The 12,323-nt window shown below is 41.0% G+C and overlaps 1 protein-coding gene across 1 annotated transcript in view; it reads right to left on the reverse strand.

Annotated features, from left to right (window-relative positions):
- Positions 1 to 12,323, reverse strand: part of LOC135564480 (ras-related protein Rab-6B) — a 246,876-nt gene that overhangs the window by 87,869 nt on the left and 146,684 nt on the right. The window contains exons 4-5 of the mRNA XM_065009490.1: positions 8,280 to 8,385; positions 2,015 to 2,126 (exon numbers count right to left, since the gene is read on the reverse strand). Coding sequence (XP_064865562.1) covers positions 2,015 to 2,126; positions 8,280 to 8,385 — 218 coding nt within the window. The remainder of the gene's footprint in view (positions 1 to 2,014; positions 2,127 to 8,279; positions 8,386 to 12,323) is intronic.

Below are 12,323 nucleotides of genomic sequence, written 5' to 3' on the forward strand. Positions count from 1 at the left end.
CTGACTACCCCCAGTGTTTACTGACTCCCCGGTGTTTACTGATTACTGACTACCCCCAGTGTTTACTGACTCCCCCCGGTGTTTACTGACTACCCCCAGTGTTTACCGACTACCCCCAGTGTTTACTGACTACCCCTGGTGTTTACAGACTATCCCCAGTGTTTACTGACCCCCCCCGGTGTTTACAGACTATCCCCAGTGTTTACTGACCCCCCTGGTGTTTACAGACTACCCCTGGTGTTTACAGACTACCCCTGGTGTTTACAGACTACCCCCGGTGTTTACTGACTACCCCCGGTGTTTACTAACTACCCCCAGTGTTTACTGACTACCCCCAGTGTTTACTGACTACCCCCAGTGTTTACTGACTACCCCCGGTGTTTACTGACTACCCCCAGTGTTTACTGACTACCCCCGGTGTTTACTGACTACCCCCAGTGTTTACTAACTACCCCCGGTGTTTACTAACTACCCCAGGTGTTTACTGACTACCCCCAGTGTTTACTGATTACTGACTACCGCCGGTGTTTACTGACTACCCCCGGTGTTTACTAACTACCCCCAGTGTTTACTGACTACCCCCAGTGTTTACTGACTACCCCCAGTGTTTATTGACTACCCCCAGTGTTTACTGATTACCCCCAGTGTTTACTGACTACCCCCAGTGTTTACTAACTACCCCCAGTGTTTACTGATTACCCCAGTGTTTACTGACTACCCCGATGTTTACTAACTACCCCCAGTGTTTACTGACTACCCCAGTGTTTACTACTCCCCCAGTGTTTACTGACTACCCCAGTGTTTACTAACTACCCCCGGTGTTTACTAACTACCCCCAGTGTTTACTGACTACCCCAGTGTTTGTTTACTGACTACCCCGGTGTTTACTAACTACCCCAGTGTTTTACAGTGTTTACTAACTACCCCCAGTGTTTACTACAACCCCAGTGTTTTACTGTGTTTACTGACTACCCCAGTGTTTACTGACTACCCCAGTGTTTACTGACTACCCCGGTGTTTACTAACTACGGTGTTTACTAACTACCCCCAGTGTTTACTGACTACCCCCAGTGTTTACTGACAACCCCCAGTGTTTACTGACTACCCCAGTGTTTACTGACTACCCCCGGTGTTTACTGACTCCCCTGGTGTTTACTGACTACCCCGGTGTTTACTGACTACCCCAGTGTTTAGTGATTACTGACTACCCCCGGTGTTTACTGACTACCCCCAGTGTTTACTGACTACCCCCGGTGTTTACTGACTCCCCCTGGTTTACTGACTACCCCCGGTGTTTACAGACTACCCCCGGTGTTTACTGACTACCCCTGGTGTTTACCGACTCCCCCCGGTGTTTACTGACTACCCCTGGTGTTTACAGACTACCCCCAGTGTTTACAGACTACCCCCGGTGTTTACAGACTACCCCCAGTGTTTACAGACTACCCCTGGTGTTTACAGACTACCCCCGGGAATTTTCAGACTACCCCCGGTGTTTACAGTCTTCTCACCTGTTATATTTCCATGGTTATCTCTGTTATTCTGTGTATCTGGCCTTCTCTCTCCTTCACTCTCTTGTTCTTTCTCTTTCTCTATCTTTGTCTCAATGTATACCTCTCTCTCTCTCTCTCTCTCTCTCTCTCTCTCTCAGGTCTCTCTTACAGTTGGAATATGCTCAGGCGTGACGAGGCACCAGGTCACTCGGAAGTAGAGTAGAGACAGACTGACAGTGTCGCAACTAACTTGTGTTTTGATTGGATCCCCAAAGACCCAAAAGACCTTTTCAAAAGAGAGAGACACGGACCGCTGCACCAGACGTAACCATGGAAATCGTGCCAGTAAAAGGAAGTAATGTAGTCTAGGAGCAGCGCTTTGAAACTGTGTGTCTCAAATGGCCCACTATTCCCTTCATAGTGCACCCTATTCCCTTCATAGTGCACTACTGTTGACCAGGCCCTAGGGTGCACATTTAGGCTGCAGCCAGAACTGAGTGACTGAATATAACACTTCTTACCTCTTGTCTCCCAAGTCTGTTTTGTTGCCGACTAGCATGATAATGACATCACTTCCTCTCTCTGTTCTGACGTCGTCGATCCATTTGGACGTTTGCTGGAAGGAGTTCACATCTGTTTGAGGAATAGCAGAAGCAACAACAAAAAAAAGTAGTTGGTCAAATATCATCTCGTTTTTAAAGTTGAGTTTTGACATATAAATAGTTGAGCATAACAAAGTATACAGACATACTGTGCAACATGAATATACACAAATGGGATTGTGTTTATTGATGTTAACGTTGTATAAGTGGGTTGGGTACTAGTGGGGAACCGGGTTGAAAATAACACTTTTAGTTGTTTTCCTAATCACTGTTATTTAGACACTAGACGGGTTAACACATGATGTTGGGAACCTGTTATTTAGACACTAGACAGGTTAACACATGATGTTGGGAACCTGTTATTTAGACACTAGACAGGTTAACACATGATGTTGGGAACCTGTTATTTAGACACTAGACAGGTTAACACATGTTGGGAACCTGTTATTTAGACACTAGACAGGTTAACACATGATGTTGGGAACCTGTTATTTAGACACTAGACAGGTTAACACATGATGTTGGGAACCTGTTATTTAGACACTAGACAGGTTAACACATGATGTTGGGAACCTGTTATTTAGACACTAGACAGGTTAACACATGATGTTGGGAACCTGCTATTTAGAACTAGACAGGTTAACACATGATGTTGGGAACCTGTTATTTAGACACTAGACAGGTTAACACATGATGTTGGGAACCTGTTATTTAGACACTAGACAGGTTAACACATGATGTTGGGAACCTGTTATTTAGACACTAGACAGGTTAACACATGATGTTGGGAACCTGTTATTTAGATATGATGTTGGGAACATTTACATTTAAGTCATTTATTATCCAGAGCGACTTACAAATTGGTGCGTTCACCTTAAGACATCCAGTGGAACAGCCACTTTACAATAGTGCATCTAAATCTTTTAAGGGGGGGGGGGGGGTGAGAAGGATTACTTTATCCTATCCTAGGTATTCCTGAAAGAGGTGGGGTTTCTGTTATTTAGACACTAGACAGGTTAACACATGATGTTTGGAACGTGTTATTTAGACACTAGACAGGTTAACACATGATGTTGGGAACCTGCTATTTAGACACTAGACAGGTTAACACATGATGTTGGGAACCTGTTATTTAGACACTAGACAGGTTAACACATGATGTTGGGAACCTGTTATTTAGACACTAGACAGGTTAACACATGATGTTGGGAACCTGTTATTTAGACACTAGACAGGTTAACACATGATGTTGGGAACCTGTTATTTAGACACTAGACAGGTTAACACATGATGTTTGGAACCTGTTATTTAGACACTAGACAGGTTAACACATGATGTTGGGAACCTGTTATTTAGACACTAGACAGGTTAACACATGATGTTGGGAACCTGTTATTTAGACACTAGACAGGTTAACACATGATGTTGGGAACCTGTTATTTAGACACTAGACAGGTTAACACATGATGTTGGGAACCTGTTATTTAGACACTAGACAGGTTAACACATGATGTTGGGAACCTGTTATTTAGACACTAGACAGGTTAACACATGATGTTGGGAACCTGTTATTTAGACACTAGACAGGTTAACACATGATGTTGGGAACCTGGAACAGGTTAACACATGATGTTGGGAACCTGTTATTTAGACACTAGACAGGTTAACACATGATGTTGGGAACCTGTTATTTAGACACTAGACAGGTTAACACATGATGTTGGGAACCTGTTATTTAGACACTAGACAGGTTAACACATGATGTTGGGAACCTGTTATTTAGACACTAGACAGGTTAACACATGATGTTGGGAACCTGTTATTTAGACACTAGACAGGTTAACACATGATGTTGGGAACCTGTTATTTAGATATGATGTTGGGAACCTGTTATTTAGACACTAGACAGGTTAACACATGATGTTTGGAACCTGTTATTTAGACACTAGACAGGTTAACACATGATGTTGGGAACCTGCTATTTAGACACTAGACAGGTTAACACATGATGTTGGGAACCTGTTATTTAGACATGATGTTGGGAACCTGTTATTTAGACACTAGACAGGTTAACACATGATGTTGGGAACCTGTTATTTAGACACTAGACAGGTTAACACATGATGTTGGGAACCTGTTATTTAGACACTAGACAGGTTAACACATGATGTTGGGAACCTGTTATTTAGACACTAGACAGGTTAACACATGATGTTGGGAACCTGTTATTTAGATATGATGTTGGGAACATTTACATTTAAGTCATTTAGCAGACGCTCTTATCCAGAGTGACTTACAAATTGGTGCGTTCACCTTAAGACATCCAGTGGAACAGCCACTTTACAATAGTGCATCTAAATCTTTTAAGGGGGTGAGAAGGATTACTTTATCCTATCCTAGGTATTCCTGAAAGAGTTATTTAGTAGACAGGTTAACACATGATGTTTCTGTTATTTAGACACTAGACAGGTTAACACATGATGTTTGGAACCTGTTATTTAGACACTAGACAGGTTAACACATGATGTTGGGAACCTGTTATTTAGACACTAGACAGGTTAACACATGATGTTTGGAAACACAACTCTACAACCGAACAGGGTTCATTTTTCATACATCACTCAAAAACCACTCAACTCGGCGAAACATGGTTGGATGGACTGTTTTTGTTGTTGCAGGGAGCTCGTCCTCTACATTAGGAACATGCTGACTTCGCTATGTCGTTCCAGCTCCTGTCTTATCTGAGAAAATGGCTGTGTTACTTTCGCCCAGTGTTACCTTTGTCCCGGCTCTCCCCTACTCAGATAGTATTTGATACTATCAATACACTTGTTTTGACCTTGACACACCCGTTCAGAAAGCAATTAGGTTTACTGTTCATCTCCCCAGGGTCTTAAAGAAGATGGTGTGTGTGTTTATCTCTCTGTGTGTGTGTGTGTGTGTTTATCTGTGTGTGTGTGTGTGTGTGCATCCTAAAGAGGACAGCTCCTTCTTCCTCACAAAGATATTAAATCACTGTCTCTGATGGCCTCAATGGGACCTGACGCAACACAGATGTCCCAGTTTATGATGGAGAATAAAGGAAGAACCTGATCAAATCTACAGGAAGTGATTGACGTGATAGTTATAACTGTGGGTTAATGAAGAACCATGGAATAATATATCAGCCCTGTAAAACAGCGGGTCCTGATTCCGGTCATACCAATGACAGCATACAAAGTGTGTGTGTCTCTGTGTGTGTGTGTGTGTGTGTGTGTGTGTGTCTGCGTGTGTGTGTCTGCGTGTGTGTGTGTGTGTGTGTGTGTGTGTGTGTGTGTGTGTGTGTGTGTCTGTGTGTGTGTTTCTATGTGTGTGTGTGTGGCTGTGTGTGTGTGTCTGTGTGTGTGTGTGTGTGTTTCTATGTGTGTGTGTGTGTTTCTATGTGTGTGTGTGTGTGTGTCTGTCTGTGGGTATGTGTGTGTCTCTGTGTCTGTCTGTGTGTGTGTGTGTGGCTATGTGTGTCTCTCTCTCTCTCTCTATATATATATATATGTGTGTGGGTGTGTCTATATATATGGTTCACTCCAGACCTGACTGCACTCGACCAGCACAAAAACATCCTGTGGCGGACTGCAATAGCATCGAATAGCCCCCGTGATATGCAACTGTTCAGGGAAGTCAGGAACCAATACACGCAGTCAGTCAGGAAAGCTAAGGCCAGCTTCTTCAGGCAGACGTTTGCATCCTGTAGCTCCAACTCCAAAAAGTTCTGGGACACCGTGAAGTCCATGGAGAACAAGAGCACCTCCTCCCAGCTGCCCACTGCACTGAGGCTAGGTAACACGGTCTCCACCGATAAATCCATGATTATCGAAAACTTCAATAAGCACTTCTCAATGGCTGGCCATGCCTTCCGCCTGGCTACTCCAACCTCGGCCAACAGCTCCGCCCCCCCCGCAGCTCCTCGCCCAAGCCTCTCCAGGTTCTCCTTTACCCAAATCCAGATAGCAGATGTTCTGAAAGAGCTGCAAAACCTGGACCCGTACAAATCAGCTGGGCTTGACAATCTGGACCCTCTATTTCTGAAACTATCTGCCGCCATTGTCGCAACCCCTATTACCAGCCTGTTCAACCTCTCTTTCATATCGTCTGAGATCCCCAAGGATTGAAAGCTGCGCAGTCATCCCCCTCTTCAAAGGGGAGACACCCTGGACCCCAACTGCTATAGACCTATATCCATCCTGCCCTGCCTATCTAAGGTCTTGAAAGCCAAGTCAACAAACAGGTCACTGACCATCTCGAATCCCACCGTACCTTCTCCGCTGTGCAATCTGGTTTCAGCCGGTCACGGGTGCACCTCAGCCACACTCAAGGTACTAAACGATATCATAACCGCCATCGATAAAAGACAGTACTGTGCAGCCGTCTTCATCGACCTCGCCAAGGCTTTCGACTCTGTCAATCACCATATTCTTATCGGCAGACTCAATAGCCTCGGTTTTTCGGATGACTGCCTTGCCTGGTTCACCAATTACTTTGCAGACAGAGTTCAGTGTGTCAAATCGGAGGGCATGCTGTCCGGTCCTCTGGCAGTCTCTATGGGGGTGCCACAGGGTTCAATTCTCGGGCCGACTCTTTTCTCTGTATATATCAATGATGTTGCTCTTGCTGCGAGCGATTCCCTGATCCACCTCTACGCAGACGACACCATTCTATATACTTTCGGCCCGTCATTGGACACTGTGCTATCTAACCTCCAAATGAGCTTCAATGCCATACAGCACTCCTTCCGTGGCCTCCAACTGCTCTTAAACGCGAGTAAAACCAAATGCATGCTTTTCAACCGATCGCTGCCTGCACCCGCATGCCCGACTAGCATCACCACCCTGGATGGTTCCGACCTTGAATATGTGGACATCTATAAGTACCTAGGTGTCTGGCTAGACTGCAAACTCTCCTTCCAGACTCACATCAAACATCTCCAATCGAAAATCAAATCAAGAGTCGGCTTTCTATTCCGCAACAAAGCCTCCTTCACTCACGCCGCCAAGCTTACCCTAGTAAAACTGACTATCCTACCGATCCTCGACTTCGGCGATGTCATCTACAAAATGGCTTCCAACACTCTACTCAGCAAACTGGATGCAGTCTATCACGGTGCCATCCGTTTTGTCACCAAAGCACCTTATACCACCCACCACTGCGACTTGTATGCTCTAGTCGGCTGGCCCTCGCTACATATTCGTCGCCAGACCCACTGGCTCCAGGTCATCTACAAGTCCATGCTAGGTAAAGCTCCGCCTTATCTCAGTTCACTGGTTATGATGGCAACACCCATCCGTAGCACGCGCTCTAGCAGGTGTATCTCACTGATCATCCCTAAAGCCAACACCTCATTTGGCCGCCTTTCGTTCCAGTACTCTGCTGCCTGTGACTGGAACGAACTGCAAAAATCGCTGAAGTTGGAGACTTTTATCTCCCTCACCAACTTCAAACATCAGCTATCCGAGCAACTAACCGATCGCTGCAGCTGTACATAGTCTATTGGTAAATAGCCCACCCATTTTCACCTACCTCATTCCCATACTGTTTTTATACTGTTTTTTATTTATTTACTTTTCTGCTCTTTTGCACACCAATATCTCTACCTGTACATGACCATCTGATCATTTATCACTCCAGTGTTAATCTGCAAAATTGTATTATTCGCCTACCTCCTCATGCCTTTTGCACACATTGTATATAGACTCCCCTTTTTTTCTACTGTGTTATTGACTTGTTAATTGTTTACTCCATGTGTAACTCTGTGTTGTCTGTTCACACTGCTATGCTTTATCTTGGCCAGGTCGCAGTTGCAAATGAGAACTTGTTCTCAACTAGCCTACCTGGTTAAATAAAGGTGGAAAAAAAAAATATATATATATATATATATATATATATATATATATATATATATATATATATATATATATATATGTGTGTGTGTTTGTGTCTATATGTGTGTCTGTATATGTGTGTGAGTATATGTGTGTGTGTGTGTGTGTGTGTGTGCCTGTATCTGTGTGCCTGTATCTGTGTGTGAGTATCTGTGTGTGAGTATATGTGTGTGTGTGTGTGTGAGTGATCCCCACTCACTTGTAATATCATAAACCACCACGGCCACAGTAGAGTCTCGTATGTGTGTGTGTGAGTGATCCCCACTCACTTGTAATATCATAAACCACCACGGCCACAGTAGAGTCTCGTATGTAGGAGGGAATGAGGCTCCTGAAGCGCTCCTGTCCAGCCGTGTCCCACAGCTGCAACCTCACCTGGGGATCAGAGAGACACACCTGGGGATCAGAAAGACACACCTGGGGATCGTCAGATTATTCATCATGTCCAGAGAGCCTGGGACCACTGTCTCCCTCAGACAGACAGAGAGCCTGGGACCACTGTCTCCCCTCAGATAGACAGAGAGCCTGGGACCACTGTCTCCCTCAGACAGACAGAGAGCCTGGGACCACTGTCTCCCCTCAGACAGACAGAGAGCCTGGGACCACTGTCTCCCCTCAGACAGACAGAGATCCTGGGACCATTGTCTCCCCTCAGACAGACAGAGAGCCTGGGACCACTGTCTCCCTCAGAGAGACAGAGAGCCTGGGACCACTGTCTCCCCTCAGACAGACAGAGAGCCTGGGACCACTGTCTCCCCTCAGACAGACAGAGAGCCTGGGAGCACTGTCTCCCTCAGACAGACAGAGAGCCTGGGACCACTGTCTCCCTCAGACAGACAGAGAGCCTGGGACCACTGTCTCCACACACACATACACACACACACACACACACACACACACACACACACACACACACACACACACTATAATTCAGGACTAGGGCTGTAGTGGTCATGACATTTTGTCAGCTGGTAACTGTCATGCAAATAGCTGCCGGGGCTCACGGTAATTCACCGTTAATGAACAGAAACACGTTTATCATCTCCTAGTCTTCCACACATAATCTACTGATACAGACCTTTTGGAACATCTACATTAAAAGAAAGTCTAATAAATCCATGCAATATAGTCTACTACCTTCACAATAAATAAATTATTTATAGGGCTAAAGGAACATTATGATATAAAGAAAACATATTTTCAAAAGAACAGAATATCATATTCATGGCTGTGAGCTAATTCATTTAGCAGATAAGATTTGCTTATAATTCCTGTAGCATTATTTATAATTGTATTTTATAATATTTTATATTGAAGAATTTAATAGGATGGTGTCGGTCCATATTTACTGCTCATGACCAATTCTGCTAATTGTTTTTTAATTAATTAATTATTTATTATTTATTATTCATGTTTTTGCTCTGATCTTAACTGTTTTTTTTTTTTATCCATCATATTTCCTCCATCGTTCCTTTTAACTGAAAACAGCTTCCGGACATCAGAACAGCGATCACAAACCTCAATTTGGATGAAGATTTCTACTTAAATGAGTCGACAGCTGTGGATGAACTGCTCGAATAGGGAATGATAGAACAGGGAATGATAGAATAGGGAATGGTAGAATAGGGAATGATAGAATAGGGAATGGTAGAATAGGGAATGATAGAATAGGGAATGATAGAATAGGGAATGGCTGCAATCGAAGAGGGAATGATAGAATAGTGAATGATATAATAGGGAATGATAGAATAGGGAATGGCTGCAATCGAAGAGGGAATGATAGAATAGGGAATGATATAATAGGGAATGATAGAATAGGGAATGATAGAATAGGGAATGGCTGCAATCGAAGAGGGAATGATAGAATAGTGAATGATTGAATGATAGAATAGTGAATGATAGAATAGGGAATGATAGAATAGGGAATGGTAGAATAGGGAATGATAGAATAGGGAATGATAGAATAGTGAATGGCTGCAATCGAAGAGGGAATGATAGAATAGTGAATGATTGAATGATAGAATAGGAAATGATAGAATAGAGAATGATAGAATAGGGAATGATAGAATAGCGAATGATAGAATAGTGAATGATAGAATAGGGAATGATAGAATAGGGAATGATAGAATAGGGAATGATAGAATAGTGAATGATTGAATGATAGAATAGGAAATTATAGAATAGGGAATGATAGAATAGGGAATGATAGAATAGGGAATGATAGAATAGCGAATGATAGAATAGTGAATGATAGAATAGGGAATGATAGAATAGTGAATGGCTGCAATCGAATAGGGAATGATAGAATAGGGAATGATAGAATAGGGAATGATAGAATAGGGAATGATAGAATAGTGAATGATAGAATAGGGAATGATAGAATAGGGAATGATAGAATAGTAAATGGCTGCAATCGAATAGGGAATGATAGAATAGTGAATGATTGAATGATAGAATAGGGAATGATAGAATAGGGAATGATAGAATAGGGAATGATAGAATAGTGAATGATAGAATAGGGAATGATAGAATAGTGAATGATAGAATAGGGAATGATAGAATAGGGAATGATAGAATAGGGAATGATTAATAGGGACTGATAGAATAGGGAATGATAGAATAGGGAATGATAGAATAGGGAATGATAGAATAGGGAATGATTGAATGATAGAATAGGGAATGATAGAATAGGGAATGATAGAATAGGGAATGATAGAATAGGGAATGATAGAATAGGGAATGATAGAATAGGGAATGATAGAATAGGGAATGATAGAATAGGGAATGATAGAATAGGGAATGATATAATAGGGAATGATAGAATAGGGAATGATATAATAGGGAATGATAGAAATAGGGAATGATAGAATAGGGAATGATAGAATAGGGAATGATATAATAGGGAATGATAGAATAGGGAATGATAGAATAGTAAATGGCTGCAATCGAATAGGGAATGATAGAATATTGAATGATAGAATAGGGAATGATAGAATAGTGAATGATAGAATAGGGAATGATAGAATAGTGAATGATAGAATAGGGAATGATAGAATAGGGAATGATAGAATAGGGAATGATTAATAGGGACTGATAGAATAGGGAATGATAGAATAGGGAATGATAGAATAGGGAATGATAGAATAGGGAATGATTGAATGATAGAATAGGGAATGATAGAATAGGGAATGATAGAATAGGGAATGATAGAATAGGGAATGATAGAATAGGGAATGATAGAATAGTAAATGGCTGCAATCGAATAGGGAATGATAGAATATTGAATGATAGAATAGGGAATGATAGAATATCGAATGATAGAATAGGGAATGATAGAATAGGGAATGATAGAATAGGGAATGATAGAATAGGGAATGATAGAATAGTGAATGATAGAATAGTGAATGATAGAATAGGGAATGATAGAATAGGGAATGGTAGAATAGGGAATGATAGAATAGGGAATGATAGAATAGTGAATGGCTGCAATCGAATAGGGAATGATAGAATAGTGAATGATTGAATGATAGAATAGTGAATGAAGGAAGCACTTCCCCGGTTACGTATTTTATATGACAGGCTACACCGGTTATAAAGCCGATTAGTGTTCTTCATTTGAAGAATTCTCTGTTTTCACACGCGATTGTGCAATGACTGGGATTATAAAGACACATTTTTCACTAGGCTTTTGTTGGCTACGGACTGACCAACCCTGTTCCAGGGGTCCTAGGACTACAGGCTATGCCTAGAGTTATTTTGACACTTTAGTTGTGACACAAACCTTATTAAAACATACAGGCCTTATTTGAAAAAGTCACAAAGAAATGCAAGTGATAATATTGTCACCCATCAGACTGTTCTCAATTTAATCTGGTCTTAACATATACTATATATATATACTATATACTAAATAATAATAATATATACTAAATATATACTACTAATAATAATATATAATATATACTAATAATAATATATAATATATACTAAATAATAATAATATATACTAAATATATACTAATAATAATAATATATAATATATACTAATAATAATATATAATATATACTAAATAATAATAATATATACTAAATATATACTAAATAATAATAATATATAATATATACTAAATAATAATAATATATACTAAATAATAATAATATATACTAAATAATAATAATATATAATAAATAATAATAATAATAATAATATATATAATATATACTAAATAATAATAATATATACTAAATAATAATAATAATATATACTAAATAATAATAATAATAATAATATATAATATATAATAAATAATAAT

The sequence above is a fragment of the Oncorhynchus nerka genome, linkage group LG25 (assembly GCF_034236695.1).
Source record: "Oncorhynchus nerka isolate Pitt River linkage group LG25, Oner_Uvic_2.0, whole genome shotgun sequence".
Lineage (NCBI taxonomy): Eukaryota > Metazoa > Chordata > Actinopteri > Salmoniformes > Salmonidae > Oncorhynchus > Oncorhynchus nerka.